General features: G+C 39.0%; 1 protein-coding gene across 4 annotated transcripts; it reads left to right on the top strand.

Moving 5' to 3' along the window:
• Positions 1-199: 199 nt before the first annotated feature.
• On the top strand, positions 200-24,653 carry LOC124637967 (heterogeneous nuclear ribonucleoprotein K). Of its 4 annotated transcripts, none has more exons than XM_047174719.1 (11): positions 200-368; positions 11,768-11,805; positions 14,950-15,044; positions 15,850-15,906; positions 16,757-16,800; positions 17,282-17,357; positions 17,548-17,658; positions 22,066-22,194; positions 22,284-22,748; positions 22,888-23,057; positions 24,131-24,653. In XM_047174719.1, exons 3-11 carry the CDS (start codon positions 14,955-14,957, stop codon positions 24,174-24,176), a joined length of 1,188 nt encoding a protein of 395 aa, XP_047030675.1. In that variant the 5' UTR covers positions 200-368; positions 11,768-11,805; positions 14,950-14,954; the 3' UTR covers positions 24,177-24,653. The 4 variants fall into 4 exon arrangements, with proteins under 4 accessions (XP_047030675.1, XP_047030674.1, XP_047030673.1 ...); XM_047174717.1 differs by lacking the exon at positions 200-368 and adding an exon at positions 11,662-11,678; XM_047174718.1 differs by lacking the exon at positions 11,768-11,805 and having other exon boundaries at positions 201-368.
• Positions 24,654-25,496: the final 843 nt, after the last annotated feature.

The raw sequence follows: 25,496 nt of genomic DNA, 5'->3' as shown, positions 1-25,496 counted from the left end.
AAACTTGTAATAGTAATATAATCTACTTCTTACCGAATTCAGTTATTAACAGTCGTATCTACGTCTAACTAATTAGTATAGCAGAAATCTCAACGTTTTACTTCACGTTTGTTTACAGTAAAAGTAAAATGTTTTAGGCTGTTTGGTATCGATAAACTAAATGGTAGAAATGAAGTAGGATGGTATTACCATTCATTGGAAAACCTACCAAACATCTTTTTTTACCATTGCCGCCATTTTTTTGTGGTTTTCCTGTTTCGCAATTATTTGGCTGATTATTGTTTAATTACATGTTAATAGTAAACTGTAGTAATCTTTAATAAGTGTTTGTGCAGAAGAATAAAATTGTTGCACCTCGTCTTACAAAGGTAAGCAATTTTGTAATCGTTTGTAATTTCACGACACTGAAGTCACGTCACTTTATCGATTATTTTGTTGCCGGTGCGGCGTTGATTTTATTGTAATTAGTCATAATTGCACACAAAACGTATCAGGGCTGGTTTATCATACATATGTTGCAAGTTATTATAGTATTTAAACCACTGACAGGTTAAAACATTGTTTACTTGTATTATAAGTGGGTTAGTTTAGTCATGTTCTGGTTTAAAACCACAGTAATTCGTCTAATAGCGTTGTTAAATACCATTTGACTGTATTGTAATACTTATATTAGCGACATTGGTGTTGTCTACAATGTAAAAAATAGTATGCTTTTATATTTGGAATGGATTGTGATAATGATGTCTGAAAATACATCTTACTCCTACATTCCAACTGCGTATCAGAAAAAACATTGTATGTAAAGTGCTTTTATTACTCTCACAATCAACTGTATAATTTACGTCTCGTCTCTGAGAAACCAATGGGATTATTCAATCTAAAACCACCTCCTAACCATTTGTGGTTACTCTAAAGTTTTACCAAAATCAATTTGATGCTATTCTCAGATGAGACGAGATCCCCCTTGTTGTTCTACATAGATATACACAGTCATTGTTTATAAATAATGATAAGATGGAAGAAGTTTATAAGCAAATGATATTCCAATATTTTTGCAGGAGAGACCTTTAAAGTTTCTAAAATTTATCAATATTAAAATTTATTGAAATGGAAAAACAAGTAAAATGGAACAAATTAAATAACAATTCACTGTTTTACTCTAACAAAGTCAACAATATTAAAATTGATGTTTTACATCAAAAAAACCTTCAGACTTATCATTAATAAACATTGTATTATATTTGAGCAGTTAAAACTACATTTATCTATTTGGACTAAAGTATTTTTACCTATCAGTGGTTGTACGAATAGAGCTATTTCATCATGAATTATGTTTCAGTAGAAATGTAGCCAAATATATTTTTGTTTAATTTTGATACATGTTTTAAATTCATAATGCTGTTTCATTGTCAATTTGAAGCATCTTCATATACGTTGAGATGCTTAGAACCTTTGCATTGTCACCAACAATATGCAATATACAACAGAGTTAGCAATGACATGAAAAATAATTCATGAATGAGTTATTAAAATTCAATTTAATACACACCTAGCTGCATGCATGAATCTATCATAAGGTTAAGCAATGCTTGGTGAGGCTTCATCATCATGAGGGGTAATTTGACTTTCACAATCATTATGTAGTCAGTAGCTACAAAATCTGACAACCTGTCTTACTAAGGGGCCTCCTCAACCTAACCTCCTTAACCCGGGCAACCCTATTCGGTTGAGGGGTAATTTGATTTTCGCAATCATTATGTAGTCAGTAGCTAGACAATCTGACAACCTGTCTTACTAAGTCAAATAGGCAGTTGCTTGGTGTAAAACAGTTACTCAGCTGCACCCGTTTAGACTAGAAGCTGACCACAACATAGTTGGCGACAGGTTAGGCAGACGATGACACAGCTAAAAGTATTCCCGTACCGTGCCGGACTGTTCTTATAATATGGGTGTATTATAAGAACAGTCCGGATAATACACAATCTAAATAATTTTCACACATTAATTATTGAAATATATTTTTTGCAATTTCAAACCAATAAAGTTGTAAATCATCAGTAAAACAGCTGTTTTACTTTCACATAGTATATTTTATGATAAGATAATAGACAACTATATTTTGTTCTTTTAAACATAGACATTGATTTGACTACAGTCTGTAATTTGTTGACCATAAAACTGCAACTTGCCTGCAACTAAAAAATGAACAGCAACTGCACTTGCTGACGCCACTAAATAGTTTCATACTATAAAGTTTTTTAATGGCATCATGTGTTTTTTCCAATATAAAATAATGTAGTTTTAGGATTTTAATGATATTTAAATATGACCAATCATCTATCTACTACATCATACTTTGTTTTCATTTAAATATTGTGTATCTTTGGCTTCACCTGCATCTAGAATTAGAACTTCTTTCGCACGAATATGCAACAAAATAACATGTGTTGTCTTTGGGTTGGACGTGTCCTACATGATAAAGCTCTGGCAAAAAAGATTGGCGAGGAAATGTGTTCCTCGCCAATTGTATTTCTTCCACCCTATTCTTATTAATTTGATCAATTTAAAATTTAATTATCTTAGCAGGAATTGGCCGATGTAAAGAGAAAAGCTCGCGGTTGCACTCTCATACTGAGGGAATTACTAAACGAGTCGGATTTTTCTTGATTGCGATTTCATCGAAATGATCTCAGTCGTTTTATGTGAGACTGATTTATTTTCGGACTTATTATTTAGTAGAGGGTTAGCTTCATCCTCCAACATAATAAAAACCGGCAATAAAAATGCCGTTACAACCCTATATAAAATTTGACCCCATTTTATCTTAATACAGAGTAACTCTATCTTACGGTAGTGGTTAATTAATGACTCCCGCTCGCCCTTAAAACGAAGTGGGGTTTAGAGGCAATCCATCACAAAGTCAAACATCTATGAAATCTTCTGAGTAATCTATCTCGAGGAAAACGATGGATCCGTCGGGGCCCAACTGTTATGTATTTATTAAATATCTAAAAATGGTTCTGTAAATAAAAATCTCCAGAAGATAATTGCATGAGTTATCTAAGTAGGACATGAAAAAGGTTTAATGTTTTATTCAATAACCCATCCACGATATTTGTCCACAGGGACATTAAATAGAGCCACGTTATTTATTGCCTCGCGTGCGCACACCTGACTTATGACTGCTTTTACGGTGCCTGCCATTTAATTTGACCGTACATGCAATACAGTATTGGAGAAAACGGGAATCTAATTGTCGCCTCATCCCTTTGGTGGTGGTGGTGGTGCGACGTCGCGTCGCCACCACAGCGGTGGCGGGGTGACGCCGATAGCCACCGGAATCGAAACTAGAACATAATAATTATCGGTGGTGGGACCGGTGGGCCTGGGCTGGGGCCGGTGGTCGCGTTTCTCGCGGTTCCACCGACAACAAACCGTCGCGCGGCAACTGCTCATGACATATGCATGAGAGCGGCACGGACGCCGCCGCTTAAATATACAAGGACGGACGGGGAAATTACTAGAGAGGCAAATACATACAAGATGTCTCCCGCCCGACTGCGCTGCCGCACAGTGGATCCAAATTGAAAAATAGTGGACATAGGCAACAAAGTTCCAATATCGATTCGATATTTTTTTATGTGATTCTTCATGATATTCCAGACAACTTTTACTCTTGTGAAATTTCTTCTAAAGTTGATCGTTTGTCTGAAAAAAAAATAAATTAGATTTTTTTGTATGGAGCGAATCACGTTTATTTTTTTTTCTTCAATTGTACGAATATGTTAGGTCTGTGGCGTGAGTATATGATACCTAGGGTCATTCTCTATCCAAGAAAAAATATATCAGCGCCGGCCATCTGCAGCCGCGCGAGTAATCATTCGGTAAAAAAATAATATTTTCTATGACGTTTTTTGCCTTTTAAGATCAATTCAAAGTATATTTTCTGTCTCACTTGGCTGTTTTCACCTTATTTTTGGTTAAATATATAGTTTTAATGGCATATAGGTACTCACAACTAGTAATTCTAGCAGAGGTTTTGTTATTATTGCATGTTATCGGTGGCACCTGGATTGTGATTGATGACTCATTTGTTTGTGCGCTCGTCTAAGCGCATAACTAATTAGTCATCGAAAAATGCTCGTCTCTGATTGGCTATAATTTTTTTTACTACCTGCTACCTGTAAAATAAATATTATTTGTCAAATATAGGTGAAATAGTTTGAGTTTTTATGGGCAAGACGTTGATAATCATTATCTACATAATCTAGCGTATAGTATAAGTTATCGTACGTATGATCGAAAGAAAATTGTGAAATTATTGTAGCCCTGAAAAGGGCTGTTTGTCATACCAGCTCCGATGGGCTTTTGTGGGAACAGTCCAGAGCCAGATCACTTTATTTCTTATTCCAGAAGTAGGTCCGGCAAATTTTCGGACTCTGCTAGGAGGCATTCTTCTTCCTCCATAATCTCGCTATCACAGGGAGGCTCGGTAGTCTGTAACAACTGAATTGCTTCAGGCAACAACTCACCATGAACCTGTTTCGTTATTTTAGGCCTTATGTAGGATATGTCCTTATGTAGGACGATGCTTATCATGACTACTGATGAATCACCGAACCCTGTGGCTGTGTTTGACGTTTTCTGTTTATAGTTACTCTGCGACGAAGAACCATCAAGCCCCCATTTCCAGGTCAACTGAATTCTTCATTTTGAGACCTATCAACAGAATTCACATCTAGTAAAATCCTCTCCACAGTGTGGTCCAATAGCGCTTGCAATTTTCGGTAATCTCCATACTCTCTTGTGGTGGATAACATCTTTTCTTGGCATTTACTAGCTTTGGATAAGATGGAAAGGCAGCACAGTTTTCTTCTTTCAGAAATTTTCGAAGAGCTAAGTACTTCCATCTCGAGAGCGCAAGTGAGGTATAAAGAGCTAAGCACTTATCTTCAGAGACGGTACTTAGGCTCTGCTTTTTGAATAGTCGCTCGTGTACTTGGGATAGCGTTTCTGGATTACTGGAAAGGTATTCGACTACTTTTGCCAGATTCGTTTTGCCGTTGTTTTCTTTTGTTAAGTACCAGTGCTGCAACTCTTCCTCTGAATTTTCTTCTACTATGGAAGTAGAACGTCTTTTTTTTTTGCTTATTACTTAATTCTTCGAACGGTTTTCTGTGCTCCTTTTCTGTAGATGTTCCCGCTTCCGTAGTACATACCGCAAGATTAGGAACATGGGAATTCACATCCACTGGCTCAGATAAGTCTGTGTCCGAAAAGCCCAACTCACTTCTCAGGTCAACACTGTCACAAACAGGCCAGTTGATATTTTTTTCCAACCAATTGCGATTATTATTTTATACGATTCATAAAAGTTTTTTGGCTTCTACTCGACTCTATCCACTTTTTATTTAGACTTACTAAAAAAAGTCGACAGAACTCCTTGATTAGGTTTTTGTCTTCTTCAGAAACTGTGGTATTCAAAACAGAAATTATACTTTCATATAGAAACATATAATTTTTCAGATCACCACCACTTCTTAATTTCACAAAAAGATCTAGGTTGATACAAAATCCAGCCATAGTTCTAATGTAAATATTAAAATAAAAGTATTTCACTTTGTATTTATAGTCAGTGTTAATTACTCAAGTAGTGAACATATTAACATGACAGCAGGTAGTAAAAAAAATACAGCCAATCAGAGACGAGCATTTTTCGATGACTAATTAGTTATGCGCTTAGACGAGCGCACAAACAAATGAGTCATCAATCACAATCCAGGTGCCACCGATAACATGCAATAATAACAAAACCTCTGCTAGAATTACTAGTTGTGAGTACCTATGTGCCATTAAAACTATATATTTAACCAAAAATAAGGTGAAAACAGCCAAGTGAGACAGAAAATATACTTTGAATTGATCTTAAAAGGCAAAAAACGTTATAGAAAATATTATTTTTTTACCGAATGATTACTCGCGCGGCTGCAGATGGCCGGAGCTGATATATTTTTTCTTGGATAGAGAATGACCCTAGGTATCATATACTCACGCCACAGACCTAACATATCCGTACAATTGAAGAAAAAAAAATAAACGTGATTCGCTCCATACAAAAAAATCTAATTTATTTTTTTTTCAGACAAACGATCAACTTTAGAAGAAATTTCACAAGAGTAAAAGTTGTCTGGAATATCATGAAGAATCACATAAAAAAATATCGAATCGATATTGGAACTTTGTTGCCTATGTCCACTATTTTTCAATTTGGATCCACTGTGTGCCGTAGCGTGCGGCACGCCCACGGACCTCTCCAATTACACTCACGAAACGTCCGTCCAATACCTTTCTTACTATTCTAGACTATTTTTACTTCGTAACCACCATGTCGCCTCCTATATAAGTCATGAAGACAACCCCATTACGCCGTTAAATGCATCATTTGATATTCCTTTTACCGTATACACTTGCACGCAAATATCCAATACAGCATTATATAAAGGGATATAATAGTCTGCATAATAAATGCAAGTGTCTGTCTTGTCTGTCTAGTTGGAAAAGAAAATTGAATCTAAGTCGCCACTTAATTGCGGGGCTCGGACGGCAAATGAGAATATAATGTTATTCTTCTTCTTCGTTCATGATGTGTGACCACAAGAAGCATACTAGTCCCGCACCCTTTGCAAAATCAAATCATTTGGTGGTCCCCAGAGCACGCTTTAACTTGATGTAAATTAATGTACTTTCCAGGCAATGCTTTTAAACCGTAATATAATAACGCAACCAAAATTAAAATATAGAACGTCATTACTCTTGCCATATAGGTGGATGTATTATGTATGCCTATTCGTTATAGCATACATTTTTCTTCTTTCGTGTCGATGACATGTCTTATGACTCGCTCTTTTTTTGGATGCATATTATCAATATTTTATTACATTATTTTGATTCTAAAATCACGTTAGGCTAAGCAGTCAGTGCCATGACTTTAGTTAGGGCAAGACAGTGGGAACCTCTTATTCTTGTACAACATTAACCACTACATAGGCCCTTCTGTGTACCTCATAGAGCCGCAAAGAAGTTATGATCGATAGAAACATCAAATATTCACGCAGACCGGCCCACGAGGAAACGAAATGGATAACCGTTGTCTGAAAGGCCACAGGGGGCGAACGTGGCCCTCCACGCTGCCCCTTTCTCCTAATTACCTAAACGTTTTCTTCGAATAAAAGCAATTCTTTAACTGCGCTCTTAACATTTTTAGGCAATAATTAGTAATTGGTAATACGCCCGACAAATACAAACGCTTCTAAGGAACATTCTTCGTGCTAAGTAGAATTATTAAACCTGCACGCATCTAACTTGAGTGGAATTGGGTTTAAATGTGGAGAAGTCGTTAAACTTATTGATTTGTTTGTGAGGCCCAAGAAGCGTACTTACTACTTATACTTCCATAAACGAAAAAGGTTAGTCAAGTTAGGTAATTGGGAGAGTTTTGAATTACTCAGGATACATTTTCAGTTCACCTAAGTAATTTTTTAGTTCTCTCTAAAAAAAGGTTTTTTTTTGGTGGAAGCACCAAACTCTGCTTGACGCCTAAAATTAAATGGCGCTTCGCTTTTGCGGCAGTAATTAAAATAACATAACCGAGTTTTCAGCGAGAGGGATGTTCAGATTAAGTACTTAAACCTTCCGGAACCCTTTCAAAATTAGCTCAAAAGGTCCGACCTAGTTTTTATGAAACAATTGCATAGGTTTGTCCAAATTAAGTTTGTAACAAGATAGGGATAAGGATGAAGATGAGGAAGGATACGGTTGCAACGTCATCTGTCTCGTACAAAGCTGTAAACGTAGCTATAATGTCGTAAGTAGGGTTGTAATGCTTTCATGATTCGTTTCACATTATTATATTTAAACGGATACGACAGTCACGGGCGCCCAACGTGGGCCCTCGAGCGTGTTAAGTGCGATTGTGACTGCCTTATATGAAGTGGCAATAACGTCGCGCTCAGAACAATACACCTATTATTTCAGGAAATAATCTTTTAATGCGTTATAATTAATTGCTTTAAGATGAAATATTTATCCAGATTTTAAGATCGAGTAGAGTTTCGTTTTTAAATGATTTCCTAAATTGTGAATGACATTCCTTTTCAGTAAGAGATCGTAGAATTAGGTTTATTATGATTTATTTATAGTCCTCTTAGCTGAAATACTATTTTTTTATTCCTCTTAAAGCGAGAATCAAAAAACCCCGTAAGTTTAACTAAAAATAACAAGATGTTTCGCAACAGCTTTTATAATCGAATTTTCCTTGCCAAAAAAAAGGCTTTTCCAAAGCCTCTATCAATAATAGATCAGGGTCCTGGCGGACCTTTGCGAAGGCCTCTTTTTTAAACGTCCCCAAATTTATAGCGTAAGAAACGCTTTAGCAAAATATATGACACGGGCGTGTACTCCTTACTCACATCTACTTGCCGCGTGCGTGCCATTTCACAGAAAAACCGCATACATTATTCCACAAATTATGCCATACATCCTTAACGGTATAAGTCTATGAAGTATTACCGATACCTATGACAGACAGTAAGGTTCACATATAACTTTAAATAGGCCCCACCGTTATTACCGTATTAAAAATGCATGCACCTAGAAAATTACCTTTGAAACAGTTTCAATCAGACAATTTTACATCGTGCATTTTGTAATTTAATATGCACAAGCAACATCGAGACTTGTAATTACCGTTTGAATTATAAAGAAGTGGCCTCAAAGACACCTGCATATTCGTTAGACAGAAGAAGGGAATTAATGATATGGGTGGTGGTGGAGTAGCCTCGGACATCACGTGTCCACTCTCAGGGTAGGCGTGGTGTACTGCGGCGCCTGGTAGGTTCCCATTGTCGCTGAATATTTTAGCGACCTGTGTCTGGTAAATTACAGACTTCGCAGCCCTGAAGACCCTACTTCAGGTTATTACACGTTTAAAATAATGTCGTAGGGAGAAAGCCAGCTACAATTGGGTCAGTACATCACCGCATGATTGTCTCATCAGCCGTCAGTTCTCACGACTGTACCGATAGTTTACCTTCGCAACATATGCTTTATCTCACGTTAATATTTAATTGCAGTCTTGACGTACTTTGTGACATATTATTTTCTTTGCAAGAAGGATCATCTTATCAGTTTTAAGTAAATATTAGAGCAATCTATTTATTTATTTAGGACAACCAACAAATCTTACACTAGTTACAATTAGGGCTGCCATCTCGAATTTCGCCAAACCCGGACAAACATTTGAAAAACCCGGACATTTGGCGTAATTCGCATTTTTTCCCCGAACGAGTACGATTTTTTTTAAACAAAATAATACTTAATTTGTAATCCATTTACTATTAACATATACTTAAATTCAATGAGGTGCTTCCTTACATGAAAAGTGTCCGGGTTTTCCCCGGACACTTCTTGAAACCCCGCCCGGACGGCCCCCGGACGGCCTCCAAACGAGGACAAATCCGGGGAAACCCGGACGGATGGCAGCCCTAGTTACAATGAATGTTATTACGAAATTTTCAATCTTATGCTAAGTGCTTAATTATAGGTTGCCACAGCATGCATAATATGTGGTCGGATTTTTGTTATTTATTTAAAGTAAAAATTTTTCATTTTTTGCAAGAATGATAATGTTAACTAAAATTAAGATTAAGAGAAAAAAAACTGCTGACAAAGAAATAAAACTAAGGAAGAGTAATTAAAATTAAATCATAAGAATAAACTGTAGATCAAGCTGATAAGTCTAACCGGTTCTTATCATCTCGAAGAATGTCGTATACTAGAGACAACAACATCTCTATGAGCTTTTACAGGCTTCTTCATTTAAACTTATTTTCAGTTCAAAATCTTAAGTAGGTACTTGTTTTCTTATTCTTGTTGAATAATGTCAATAATCGACAGTAGACTATCAAATTACTAATGTCTTTGTCGCGTTTCAGTTCATTTATGAGCTTAGCAGACACATGATTGGTTCAAGAAGATCAAATAAGCTTTATAATGTAAATCTTATACCATGACGTGTCCATACATTATATCTGGCATGGTCACCATCCCCATCGATGTCACTTTGTCTATGTTGAATATTATTATAGTGCGCATTTTTGTTGTGATTAGGTCGCCTAGGCAACGATTGTCTTCGACGTGGCTCATCGGTAGGCTATTAGCTATTGACATACATACAACTACAAACATTAAATGTAGGTATGCATACACACATTTATGAAACGAAGTCCAAACACACGTATCGGACGTCGATCGCACGAATATTTGGATGGTCTGATTGATCTTCTGTCGCATTGGAAGTAATTTACCATGTTCCAATGTCATTAGTAACATTGAAATTTGTCATATTCATGTAATGTAAACTATGTCTTGTGTACTTATTTCTATTCGATACCATCTTTAACATTAATTTCGTAACGAAAAATAACTCATTAAAAAGTCTTAGGAAGGACTACGGACGAAGGATGGCAAACTTGGTTTGAGGATGTAGTAGTCTCTAATAATTCTGGATTTAAATCAATCAACCATAAATTTAATTAATATTACATAATAATTTCGCATATTTTATCCTACTATAAGAAACCAGTCAGAGGCTGTCAGGCGGATTTGAAAAAACTCTGAATATAGGGCTTGTCAGGTGATTCTGCAAGTCATTCGATAATAAGAATAAAATTATTTCACAGACATGAACCTAGTCATAAGAACACAGTTAGTATTTAGTATTACTGCTCCATTTGTAAAATCACAATTAATAAAACTCCATAAGTTGATGTCAATCTTATATTTGCTTATCAATTATACAAGGACTGATTCAGGCGAATGCGTTAAAAGGTTATTAATGTTGTTATTATTGATGTAACAACGAATATAACTTCCATTTATTGTGGTCAATTTGTTAAGTGAAGTCGTAGGTGGACATTAGTGGCTCGTAACGACAGTGTCGCATGCTAAAGGTGCCACCTCGGATGTTTATTATGTAGATTGCTCTCACATCACACCGATAACAACGTGTTACCTAAAATGTATGATTTGACGCACTATATGGAAATTATAATCAGACTTTGTGATTTAGGTGACTTGAGTCATAAAGCAATTTATTGTAATAATGATCTCTATCTATCCTAAATTAATCCTTTGCTCCATTTTGTACCCTATATGTAGCCCTTATAGTTTATCTTTACCAACAAAGATGTTTCATTAACCAAAAGGCCAACCCCTCCAAACTTGACTAAAATTGGAACAAAGGCGCAAAGCACAAGCGCGCTTCGGGTACTGGGGCAAAATGCCTCTGCAACAGAAGTACAGATATCAACTAATTTGAGTGACATTGTTGAAGATGAAGACATCTAGATAGGCTTAGACATAGAACAGGGTGTCGTCTTGCGGCGTGACTCGTTAAGTCGTCGTTTCCGGGGCACAATGAGAGGCAGGGTGTTATTGACGGGGCGGCGGGTGGCGCGCATGTGCACCTCCGGCGCCCCGGCGTCTCGGGGGTGCTTTACTAAAGCCCGTCGGAACACAAACGATGTCAGTCTACCCGCGGACGTCTTCACTACTAGACGTGAACCAAACCTAAAAACATGAAGCCACACGCGCTCTTTATTTTACTTACTCGTTACAATGTATGTTACATTTTTCTTTTCGCGATTCGATGAATTTAATTTTTGGAATTCCATCGTTAAAATCTAATAGGGCTCATGTTTTGTTCTAGGAATAACTTGCCTCATCCTAAAAGCACTCAATTTTTTGGTGAGTATCTTTCACTCTTATCACTTTTTTTGTTTTGTTTCTCGTTTTTTTTCCTCACATATCGCAACTTTATAATTATTGTTTATTTTAATTTAAACCGTACATCACTCTTTGTTCACATCATAGCCTCAATTTCCTTAATTTGAGAGAAACCCAAATTATATTGTGGCTGAAAATGAAAAATACTGTTCAGTCCAAAAAACTCGTCTATCTCATCTTACTTTAAAAGAAAAAATAATAGTTTGAAAGCTTACGCTGACTTCAAGAATCCATTATGTTTATTAGGTTATTAAGTAAAAAGGCTCAGGTTTGGCTAGGCAAAGAAACGGTACACAGGTGAGGCGAGACAGCTGGTAGTGACATTTTGAGCGACGGTTGGTCGCAGGGTTTTATAATATTTTTTGCGCGAGTTGGTCTTTAGGTATGTCGGTCTTTGTGCGTCGAACACCTGCCGGGGCGGCTCCGGGCCCCGTTTCACTCCCGTCTGTTCTATTCACGCATCGATTATACATTTTGATCGTCCTTAACCTGGTTCTAATTCCAGACGCACTTCGTTGCTATTCTTTGTGTAGCATTGCAAATTTTGGGATTTCTTTGTGCATTTATTCTGTTTCTGGTTCTTTTTTTTGTCAAAGAACCTCCTTGTTTATTTGGAGGTTTTGATGATTAATTGCAATAATACTTATTGGTCGGCGGAACATCTCTAAACTTACGCGCGAGATCTCAGGAAATGAAGAAAGTTTCAGCCTTGTGGATGGTTGATAGTTAGCAGGACATATTAGTACCCTTTGTGGCGCGAATGGCGCGACTTGCGAATGTAGGCGTGCACCTGCGGAGTCAGTGACCTCGTTCACCTGCTGCCCGGCAGACGGTCACATTAGCATACGCTGGCCGAACGTGCCATCTGCACCCTTGGACCAATTCCCAGACATCCTCAATTTTTGAAGCTATATTTTTTTGCCTTGCCAAGTTCACAGAATTTACTGTGCGTAGCTTGTTGATGAAAGCTTCACAAAAAATGTTCTTGTTTGTCCATAAATTACTCAGCTGAGATGCGATTAAGGTTAATAAAACTTATTCTTGCTTTGTCAATCAAAATTATTTTTTCTGGACTTTCTGGATCGCTATAAGTTAAACATGATATCTACAACACCGTCAGAAAATATTTATGTTAACTCTTACTTAATCGAGCAATTTTATTATTGCAATAATTATACCTAGTCCCCCAAGTTGCTCGTTATTTCGAAACTCATTAAGATGTTCCTTTATTAAGACACTAATTAATTAAAATGACGAAGAATTTTTACGTGGTTAAAATATTCACGATATTTTACTCTGCTAACATTGTTCAGTAGACGAATAGATTCCATCTATAGCATATTGTTGAGAAAATATGTCTAACTACCATAATATGGTAGTTATACTTACCATATTATATTCTACAGGTAAAAGTTAGTCCCTGTAATAATATAGATACCTGTTATTATTTTTAATTATCGTTGCCAACCTTTAAACTTCATTAAGTTTCATGTAAATAATTGTTTTAAAGCTTTCAATGATGAGTCAAAAGGTATTGAAATTTTAACGATCCCTTTAATACCCCATTCAAAATTTTACTTAACAACTTGCAGGGTTGGACCGTTCGGAATTATTTTCCATTGAACAACTATTATTTAATTATAAGTCATTCAACACGGTGATATTTTAATGGCGACGCCTACCATGCATACATATATGTATGTAGTTGCTTAAAAGCCGCAAAAGTCTAATTAGGACTAAGAAACGGTAGTCATGTTTTAGAAAAGCTTCGACGATGATACCAAAAATTCCAGAGCCTAATCAATTTTCTAATATATTCCGATTAATGCCACTCAATCCTATGTGTAAGAAGATGCCTGTGCCCAGCAGTAGGACATTCAAGACTAGTTACGATGATGATTTCTATTACAACAACAAGATATGAATAAATAGCAAAAGAAATAATGCTTAATTATGACCAAAAGGGGGTAAAACTAAGGTAGGTACCTTTCCGCAAAAGCCAAGCAAATCAAGAAAGAAATTGTTTTCAAACTGTTTCTTACATTTTTATTTATTTTGAGAATAAGTACTTGGCTTATAATAGATCAATCAAGCGCGATTTTCTATTTCACTTTGAACGTAACGAAGTGAATTCTTATTTAAGCTTTTCCGTGGGCGCATCAATGAGCGGATTAAATCGTGTTCCGCTTGATGTTGGCTTATGATTGAATATTTGATGATTAGCTATGATTTTATGGGCTTTCTGTGACCTCGTCGTTTTTCTATAATAATATATTTTATATTTATCTTGGCTACATTGCGGTTTTTTGTAGTAGTTATTCGGAATAAGAACAAAATGGTGTTTTTCGTTTATATTTGTTGCTGTTATAGCTGCCTATTTATTCACTATATTAGTATATATTGTATAAAAAATTATATTTTCCTTAGTCCACAAATCCAAAAATAAACATCTCGTATTTAAAATGAAACGTATGTAAGTTCATTTGTAATCTATTCGCGGGAGAGGTTAATAGGGGTACAGGGAAGATGTAGGTCGTCCGTCCCCTTCGTCTACATCCTGTGCCTATGCTGGCAACCCTTTATTATCCCAAACGTTTAGTTACACCGAACTTTATTAAATGTCACTTCTTCGGATTTAATTACGAATACATTGAAACACTTCAAAAAACTTAAAAAAATTCAAGAGAAAACAAATTAATTAGTATATCTAAGTAAGTATTTAATATCGATGTTTAATCACATAAAATTGATTGCCTTTTCAATAGGCGTGCTGAAGTAGACGCATAAAAATCTTACGATGTAAACCAAGCGCAGTGTTAGAACCGCGTTTAAACGGAAGATTGGAAACATAACAACAATTCTTTGGAATGGAAAATGATACATAGAACTGTAAGTTGCTACCTGGACGTGGGGACGTTTTTATATAGCTGAATGATACAAAATACTTATACGTTCGCAAAAAGGCATAATACTCAATATTCGGTTATTCAGTTAAAATTCAGAATACACAATTGCCTTTTTTACCAATTATTGTTCTAACTAAACTATATGTAACGACAATGTTCAAGTTTACACAAGGGTTAACCGAACTCTTTTGTTGTGCAGGTAAAATGAAGCGAGATGCGTACGGGGAAGAAGGGCCCGCGCAAAAGCGGCCGCGGCAGACAGACGACGAAGTCACCTTCCTTATACCGAGCAAGGTAAGTTTTTATCCCGACCTCATTCCAACATACTAGTTACAAAGAAAAAACTCCAACTTGAACAACAGCTTAAACACAAATGAAACAATTCAATCCGGCAGTCAGTGAGCAGCCAATAAGCCCCAAACTAGATTACGCGTCAAGTTTACAGTTGGTTTGCCGTAAGCCAACCCTCGGAGTATCATTAAAATTGTATAAAATCAATTCAAGCCTGGAAGGCTGCGCCCCGGTTGTTTAATGTGTTTGTGAACAGCTCGCTAAAGCGTGTATTAGCATATCGACTGCAAGCAAGCAATACCTCCTATCTGACATTTTTGTTTCAAAAAACCAAAAAACTTGTATCTACCATAAACTACCTTTAGATTCAAAATAAAAACAAAAAACTTTATTAATCAATACTATGCTTAGAAAAAGAAAACTTGGATTTTCAGTATCTCATTATACCTTCCTCGGAATAAGGATTTTATTAAGTTTTATTGTTCCCCTTTAAAATCCACCCGGAGTCAGATAGGAGGTATTGGTTGCTTGCAGTCGATATTAGGTTGCCTGTAAAGTAGTCGTTACTTTGCGAAAACTTCAGGGTATACTTCAAAGCCTAGAATTTTTAATTCGGAAGTAAATTAATGTGTTATGTGCACCTTCTTGCCTTTTGCAAGTTTCTTTCTGCGTAACTAGGAATTTTAGAAAAAGTTTTTACCGTCTTCATCACATATAGATCTATTACAGAAGGGTAATTGCGCGGAAACCAAACCTGTTTTTCCCCCTATTTGTAGTGACATATCTCCATAATGTTGATTGTCATCAGGTCGCCGGCTCGATCATTGGGAAGGGCGGCGCGAACATCTCGAAGCTAAGGAATCAGGTCAGTATTTACTATAACGTCCGCAGCTACATGTGAAGTAAGTAGTGGATTGTTACGATTAGACTCGTTCGATAAAAAAGCTTGTAACACATCATTAAGTATTACTTTATAGGTACTCTGTCCTAGTTCTTCGTTGAGTAATAATGTATTTTTGTAAGCTTTCAAGCAATAGCAGGTATACCAGGTATTGATTATTGTCGCTTAGACCAACCAAAATTATAAATGTCTATTTTATTTTAATAGTAAGTTATTACTCGCATTTTTTTGTTGTTTGCTTATCTGAATGTTTCTATTTAGTTGTTATATTTAACTTTTAACCATTTTTTCGCCACAGGTACGTCTACCAATCTTATAAACTCACTAAAAACTGTACTGCTCTGTGCTCCTATGGGTAATAAAAAACCAATCAGACCCTTATCTTTATGCTTTAATCATGATATGCGCAATTCTAGTCTGCCTTGTAGAAAGCAAAGGGAACTATAATGAATGAAGAAGAACGTAAGATTCGATGGCCATCTCGGCATCGAGTCTTGCGACAGCGGCGAGTCCGTAGACTTTAGACAGAATAACCCCCCGGCAGCCAGTTTGCAGGTCATTAGCGCCCCCGAGACGCCCCTGTGGCTAGTAGCGCGACGCGCCGCGCGCCTACACTTATTCCGACGCCGTTGGCCACATTCAACTCAACCTAACGCTAGTGTGTCTAATGAGTCTGATCCAAGAGTTGAACATGGTCAAAGGCGCGGCTAGGGTTAGCGAGTGTAGTCGCGCGGGGCGCCGCTACAGCGTGTCTTGGTTGCCGGTCCCGCCCCGCCGGACGCCGCTGCCCCGCACCCGCCGCCCCGCCACGCAGTACAAAGCCTCTATAACAGTCCCAGATTGCCCCGGCCCCGAACGGTAAACTATATCGCCAACATCTACTCTCAAATCTTACAAGTACAGCCCGAGTCGAGCTCTTACACTCACTCGTCAACAGTCAGGAGTCGGAATCTGTTTAAACATCATTAGCTCCCGGCGTTAGGCGCTTTACTCCGATCTCGAGCTCCCGTCCTCATCACATCCGCAGGATTGCACTGTGTCGCACTGGACGCCTTCTGATCTTACTTTCACGACCTCGGTGTCCTTACATCTCGCTCATTAGCCGCTATAAGTCTGTTCCCTTAGGACTGAATCCTTTCACTTGACTTACTTCTGTCCGCGCTGGAAGGCCTCTGATTGAGTACGACACGTACGGACATCAAGTTTCATCGCCATCATGCTTCAGTTTACGAGTCCAGACCTCCCTGACCGTTGATATGTTTGTACCGTTAATATTGTGCTGTGATTTTATACCCTCCGAGCTGCGCAAATGTGAGCACTAATGATGCGTGTGTTTCAGGGTACTCTCGATAACGGCGCCGGATGTCGACACGATTCTGGAAATCGTAAAAGAAATACTGCCATGTTTGGCTGATGTAAGTATTACGTAATGTGCGATTTTCATTTCTAAGCGCGACGTACATAAAGTTACAAGCAAATGTCACAAGCGGGCTGTATTTTTGTAATTATCAAAAAACCTACAATGTTGAATGAAGAATACAACCTTGTCAATAACCAATAACTTGATAAGAAAAAATCTTTACCTTGTTTTATTTTATTTATTAGGGAGGTCCGAAGAGTAGCAACGAAGATTTGGACGTTCGTCTACTGATCCACCAAAGCCGTGCAGGCTGCGTTATCGGCAAAGCAGGGGCTAAGATCAAAGAGCTGAGAGAGGTAAGCTTTACGCTTTGCGTCGCTTTGCAAACTGCTCACACCCCTAACACGGTGTTATTAGTTTGCATCCCTAACAATGTATACAATAAGGTCTGTTCATACTTCATACTTTCAATGTTGATAAACTTCTATAGAGCGTGTTTAGGTATCTGAATGTATTTTCTTGACATAACAATGGTCGACTCTAGAATTCCACGACAATGTTACAAATAAATAGCTGACAGTACGCGAATGTCGTCCTTATTTTAAACGGAAAGTCTTTGACGTATCAAGTTAGTTCAGATAAATGTAGCATCATTTATATTTAGAACGTCCTTTAGTATCTATTGTTGTCATCGTCGTTTTAAATGCATCCCGATATCTACGAGAAATAATTGAGGTGAGCAGATGCGTTGAGCTTTTAACGACTTGTTAGCAGTCATCTGCCGAGCGAAGGTGCAGTTATACTTAGGATTTTTTATCGAGTGGAGCCCGATGGCATTCAGGCCACGTGGTGCCGGTGCATGGGCTTCGAGGCAGATGTGAAACCAGCTGCCGACACGAACCTTTATCTCTTCATCGACAATGTTACTTTTCGATTCACTTGACAAAGAAACATACAAAAACACCAAATTCATTAAGTTAAAGACAAGTGGAGGAATGAGTTAACTCAAAAATATTGTCGATGATGTCACTCGCAGCTTCTTCTAGTGTAAAAAATAAAGCAAAGCTTCTCTCCATCACTGCAAAGTGCATCGCGTTGGATCAATTACCACTCGAGCAACTTCGCTGAAAGTTATAAAACGTGTACGTGCCGGCGTTTTCCCAAACTCGGAACGAGATGCCGCAACTTCGCAATCTAGCTATTAGCGGTGTTGCATTTCATAACTCGAGCTAGTTAGCTGATGTTTGTGTCGAGATTTGACTAACTACGCCTGCAGCTCGAGACGCCACTGGACGTGCCAATATGTCTCGGAGTACCTCTTTATGTACAAGTTTGTTCTTCGCGAACAATGTTAACAATGTATCAGTGTTGATGCTCTCTGGAAACAATATAAAATGTATATCGTGATCTACCTGAGTCCATTTTGCTCCCTTTTTTCGTTGCGTTTTTTTGCCATCAATCAGCTGTTCTCGCAACTCCTTTGTTAAATTTACGGTTCGGCCTCAATTTAACAAGACTAAGAATTCTTTATAAAATATAGAATTAACAATATCCTCAAAGAAATTCGGACCGAATAAAAAATACATTGAATAGGGCTGTCTTCAGCAGTACAAAGGTAATTGTGTTTTCGCGCAAGCTATTATTATTGACGCTATTCAAAAGGCAAGTGAATCGACATGTGCTGGAGGTGATATTAATGAGAGGTTACCGACCTTCAGTATCAACTGTACTTAGGGCAGCGGTCTTCTTGCAGTAGGCTATAGCGGCGGCGCGTGCGCGGGCGGCAGCTGCCGGGGCGGCGCGGGCGGCAGGTGCGCGACCAGCCGCCGGAAGGCCTCACAAAAAGCTCGCGCACACCTGGGCTTCACCCAGCCTACCTACTTGCACAATGCTCTTCGCCCCTCGGAGGCCGTCTTTCTTACATAAATAGAAATTTCAAACATATGGTACCGCATCCGCCGCCTATCTTTGAATCGTGCAGGTAAACTTTGTACAATGCGATGCATTTACTTCGGCGAGGACGGATTTATTTCTAACATCGGGCATTGTGAAGTTTTATAAATAAACTCGGAGAACCATTGTTAGCGGTAGTTGAACACCCCTCAAGATTCTTCAGGTCGTCTTAACATTAGGCATAGGTTGGGCTTCTCTTTGAAAGTTTGAAGTTGAAACAAAACGTTTTGTGGAAGCCTGTGCCTACTTGTGATGAAATTGTGATTCCTGGTAGAGTGGGTTGTGAAATAGCCGTAGGGTAATATCACATGTAGGGTTTCATCCGTCGGAAGCGCGCGGCGCCGGCGTCGGGTTACCGGGGCTCCGCGCACGTGACGCGCGGGACTTTTTGTGATCCTCCTCCACATCCTTGATGTACATTTACATAAAAACTACAGCGGATATGTTAATAGGTTCTCATGGTACAACCACAATTAGGTACCTTGAATACTCTGTTATTGAGGGGTTGAAATAATCAGGCAAATAGAACCCGCTTTAGGAATACAATTGGAATATTATTTACATTTAGACAAATAACAGATAGCAGCAGGCGCGCATATGTCGTCGGTGTAATTAGGCGCGGGTGACACCGGCCTGTGGCGGCGTCCCCGACAATTACGCCAGCACGCGACCTGCCCGCTTCCGTTTCCGATCGAACCGCACCGGTTCACATACGGCTTCTTTGCTTTGAATCGCGACCACTGATACATTTTAAACTATTCTATATTAATTCTTCTCTAGACTACACTGATAGTTTCCAGTATGTTGTGTACAATTTTGGCACAGCTTTTAGAAAAGCTGTTTCTAACCCGAATTATCAAGCACAGGTCGAGCGCTTGGATCAATAGTACGAACAAAAGCTAGATAGGGGTTGTTGATCCGTATCCTGACTCCGCAGTTAACGAACTCAACGTATGCTGAAATCCGACTAGTCTTACATTGTTTGGTGGTTCAGGGAATTGTAGTTGATCTGAATAGTGTTCACTCGGCCCGTTTGGAAATATTATGCTTTGCTCGGTAGCTGATTAGCAGTCGGTGCCCAGGGGAAATATCTTGCCAGTAACATATTTTGGAGTTGCCGTGTGTGGTGTACTTAAATGGACTGCTGTATGCGAGCGTTTGAATTTACGGATTAGATATTGCTTTCAATTAAAGCTCGTCGTAAAAAAATCTAAAAACTCATTAAAACCAAAGTTTAGATTTTCCTAAATTACGCAATAATCTGAACAAACCCTGGTAAAAGTAACCTCCTCATCGGTTAACGTTTTATCTTCGTTGCAAAGACGATTCCGGGTTTGATCAAGACAAATTGTGTTCAAATATTTGCAGCAGCTTTTATGGTTAGACGAGCTAACTTTATGATTGATTGGAAGTGCAAAGTACAGTATGTTGTAAATATTCTGGCATGTTCATGAAATATGGTTGACTTTATTTCGTTACTGCTCCAGTAAAATTTTAAAATCTGGTCACGAAACATCTATCGCGTGTTATATACTTCAACTGCTCGGTTTTCTTGTAGCCACAAAGCTCGCAGTATACTGATAGATTATGTCGTGGACGTTTCACCAACGGATCCTTTTCACAGTGAGTGACGTCCCCGACTTGCGTTCGTGACGAGGATCTGAAGCGGTTTACATTTGTGATGGATGCCGAATACGAGCGTTGCCATCCCAAGTTAATGTCGTGGCCCCAACTTACTTAATTGTAAAATAACTCTAAACGTAATAAATTCGTCGCGCTCTATGGGGGTAAACAATTTGAGTGATTGGGGGCGCGTTATTCAGTTTTCTTTGTAATGGATTTTCTGTGGGATCATAACTACGTAGTGGCATGTGGTAGGCGTGGCGCGTGCGAGCTTTTCTCGGAGCCCCACAAGTGCAAGGAGGGGAGGTCGGGCAGGTGTTGCACGCGCCGCCAGTCGGCCGCTCATTCCGCGACCGACCACCCTCGAGGGATGCTCGCTCCGTCCGCGCCTCACTCGCGCCGCGTAACTCGTACATTCGATCTCGTTCGCTCGCCGTTCATCAATTCAATATTTAATTCAAGTGTTAAATAATATTTATAACAATTGAGTTGGATAATAAGTTGATCGCGTAAGCGGGCAGTGCAGTGTTTTGATATCTTGAGGAGTGAAGTGAGTTAGTTTGTGAGAGGCGCGTCAGTATTGAGTAATGGTTGGCAGTAGGCGGTGCGTGGTCGCGTGCGGAGGGCGGGCGCGTTGTTTGTGCGTGGCCGGGCGGCGGCCACGTGCGCCGGTCGATGCCGCCGCGCACGCGCCGCGCCGCCTGTCAAACGTCACCGCGCTCCGCACACCTACTGTCACCTTATCTAATATCGGTAATTGATCACACATCGATTGCTCATGCCACTTTACGACACCACCACTATGTCGCGACAGATTGCCCTAAACAACCGAACTTACCCTACGTGTTATGTAATTTGTTTTGGAATTAGGGCGTTGGGTTTAGCCTTTGTCGAAACTAGGTTAACATTATTTTATGATTGGATGTTCATGTTTTAATCAATGTGATGGGTTGTGGTACTCGGGCTAATTCATCAACGACAACCATACAGTCTGAGCAGAGTTTTTTCAATTTAATTCAATTCAAAATAACCGAAAAAAAAAAGTTTTTATTCCTTGCGATTGTTGCGTTTTAATCGGAAAATCAGTCGGGTTCCTGTCAGCAATTTAATTACTCCAGAAATGCTCAACTCATCAACATAACATCAAGTGTTAAAACAGCATCGTAATAAAGTGGTTGTGTTTGCAGAAAACCGGTGCTCGACTGAAGATATTCTCGAACCCGGCGCCGCAGAGCACGGAGCGAGTGGTGCAGCTGGTGGGCAAGGCCGACGCAGTCGCCGCCGGCGTGCGGGAGGTGCTCGACCTTATACGACAGGTAAACATTTCCAATTCCAAACACCTACAATTTTACAAAAAAAAAATTGTGGCTCATTATTACCCTACGTACCCTATGTAAACTTTCAGGTGCCCATCAAAGGCGCAGTTCAGAACTACGACCCGCACAACTACGATGACTTTTACGCGGATGAATACGGAGGCTTCGGCAGCGGACAGGGAGGCGGCGGCCCCGGTCCCCGCGGGGCTGGTGGCCCGCGCGGCCCTCCCCGGGGCCCGCCACGCGGCATGCCACCCATGGGTCCCACCGGCCGGGGGCCCGCTCCTAGAGGCCCGCCGCTAGGCCGCAACGGACCGCCCGGCGGTCCTAGAGCAGCTTTTAACGATTTCGGGGGCCCTGGTCCTAGAGCTAGCTTCAGTGGGCCCCCGCGTGGTGCCTTCGGTGGCGGCGGTGGTGGCGGAGGCGGCGGCGGCGGCACCAGCTTTGGGGGAGGAAACTTCGGCGGGGGCCGCGCGGGGGGAGGGGGCGGCAACTTCGGCAATAACGGCGGCAGCCAGCAGGACACCACCACACAAGTTACCATTCCGAAAGACGTTAGTGTTCTACTCCATTACATATTCTTTTGTGATAGTTTAAATATAAACTTAAATATAATTAACAATTAGTTATCAGTTGTCACTATTTCCAAAGTAGGTCGTATCATACAACATGAGAGTATTGTTTCCGTTCCAGTTGGCGGGCGCGATAATAGGCAAGGCCGGCTCGCGCATACGTAAGATCCGCGCGGAGAGCGGCGCCGGCATCGAGATCGCCGAGCCGCTGCCCGGCTCCACCGACCGCATCATCACCATCACCGGCACCCCGCAGCGCATACAGATGGCGCAGTACTTGTTGCAACAGAGGTCAGTACCACTAACACTTACACCTCAGTCAACACTTACAACGAGCTCTTCATACGTACTTTTATGCCGACATGAAACATCACAAAGTGTTTTGTTACTCCGTGCGATGATTTCATCATGTTTTCACAACACAACGTATTTCATGCCAAATTGAACAGCATGTCAACATTAATTTCAATAACTACCATACTGTAACCATTGCTAATATTGCCAGTCAAACTGATTTGTGCTGTTAACATTTTACTCGGTTGAGGATTTATCTGTCACTATAATTCAATATTATTACTAACACGATATTATTTTGACGATAGAATGTTTGAAGAGTTCCCTGAGTTGGCACCCAACCAAACTAAGATTAAGTAGAGTTTGTTGAACGGATTTGACTGTGTGACGTCGATGTTGTGATGCTCAGGTAAACTTGCACACACTTGTTAGTAGCGGGAGCGTAGACATTTCGAGTGTTCACACATGTACCTTACCATGCTTGTAATCTCTACTGTACAATCTTATTCTGTGTAAACTTAGAAATATTAGACATGGTCATTCATCATAACTGTATGTTCTAACTCATTGTAACCTTTATTGTGACTAACTACTGTGGTAATTAACATTTCTAGGTGTTCATCAACTAACGGGCTTCAGCCAACCGCCACGCGTTGTATGGAAGACTAGTGATTTTGTTGTTTTGATTTGGATAACAAGAAATCACTAATCTCCCTACAAAGCACTGGCACAATCTTCGGATCAAGATAATCTTCTGTGTTGCTCCTGTTCTATGTTACTAACAATGTCTATTTTCTTGTGTGCTTCTGATTTTTACTGTTTCGTGTTCTTGTGAGTTACTGTTTAATTTGATACTTTCATTATTGCGATTACATTAATATTAAAAGAAAACATCAAACAACTGTAACTATCCATCGACATCTATTCTTTCTACCTCTTTAAAAGATAGGCCCGTTTTGTAAGGTCATTGGAGTTTATTTTTTTCTCGTACCTTATGTTTTTGTTTTAGAAATCAGGATTTTTTTCTGTAGATACGTGTGTAATTTACTAACGAGTATTTATTTTCGCAGTGTGCACGAGAGTAACCCGAATCTCGGCGGTCGAGGCAACTTCTGATCGCTACAGCGACTGCCAAGTGTTGTTGGTAAAATTATATAAAGCTTTACTTTAGTCACCTCAAATCACGTCATTAATTTTATACAGTATAGAATCTGCGAGGCTCACCTAATTATATATCTGTACATAGTGACAAAGCCTTACCAGGAAAATATAGTTTTCTATAAATAAATTACACTATACGCAACATAACGTACCTTGTTTTTAATGAATTCGAATTTGTACTTGTTTTATTTAAATAATAATAAGCTGTATTTATCTTGGTTTTAATGCACTATCCTACACGGTTGCAGCATGAGTGTAATTATTTCTCTGGTCGGGTTTTAGCTATTTAAGAATGCATTTATCATTATTAATAATAATTGTTGAGAGATATAACTAAGATTGTGTCAATGGATTTACCGATTTATTTGTTACATCGATGTATTTTTAAGTGATAGCAAATAGAAATGGCAAATAAATAGTTTATTTTGTGAATATTATGTTTTTATTTCGTATTCCTTTTTATAAGCACAAACAGACAAAATAGAGTACATACTCCTAAATGATGAAAACAATCGGGGGACTCCTACCCAAGTACTACTAATAATTTGCTCATGTCGATGTCGGTCGCCGGATCTAATAACTAGTAAAAGTTTGGCTCTAAATTACTGCGCGTTGATGACTGATGTATGAAATGGTAACCGTCATTAGCCTACAGCCTACTTATATAATGTTGGTCTACTACCAAGGCTGTAGGAATAGTAAAGTAGATCTTGAATTGGGTATAGTTATCGGCACGAATCTTGAGCTCTGACCTACATCTGCGCAGAAGTGATTTATTAGCAAAGAACCAATCCCGAGTGACGGCTATGACGCGATGCACTGCGGGTCAATCACCGCTTTAGCCCGCCCCCGCGCCTCACTTCATACCACAAAAGGGACTCAATAAATTACTTCTACGCAAGTGAAGGTCAGAGCTCAAGATTCGTGCCGATAACTATATTTCGATTATTTAGGTATAAACTGCTGATTAAAATCAAAATCGGCTTAGTCGTTCTAGAGCTATGAGCGGTTTCATAATATAGGTATCATGTTTAGATGCTTTTAGTCCATTAGAGTAGACACTAAACATAAATCTTTATTTTACTTTTTATTCAAAAACAATAACAATTACTTAATCTAAGCAATAGTTTTTTTTTAATACGTGTATTAAAAACTTCTATCAAGATTGTTAAAGCTTTAGTCCAAATGGAGTATAGGTATATTGGCAATGTTCTTGCTGGGAGTCTGACAACCAGTCTTACCAAGGGATATTGGAATTACCCAGGAGCCCGATTC

The sequence above is a fragment of the Helicoverpa zea genome, chromosome 17 (assembly GCF_022581195.2).
Source record: "Helicoverpa zea isolate HzStark_Cry1AcR chromosome 17, ilHelZeax1.1, whole genome shotgun sequence".
Classification (NCBI taxonomy): Eukaryota; Metazoa; Arthropoda; class Insecta; order Lepidoptera; family Noctuidae; genus Helicoverpa; species Helicoverpa zea.
This window is presented reverse-complemented; position numbering and strand designations above follow the sequence as displayed.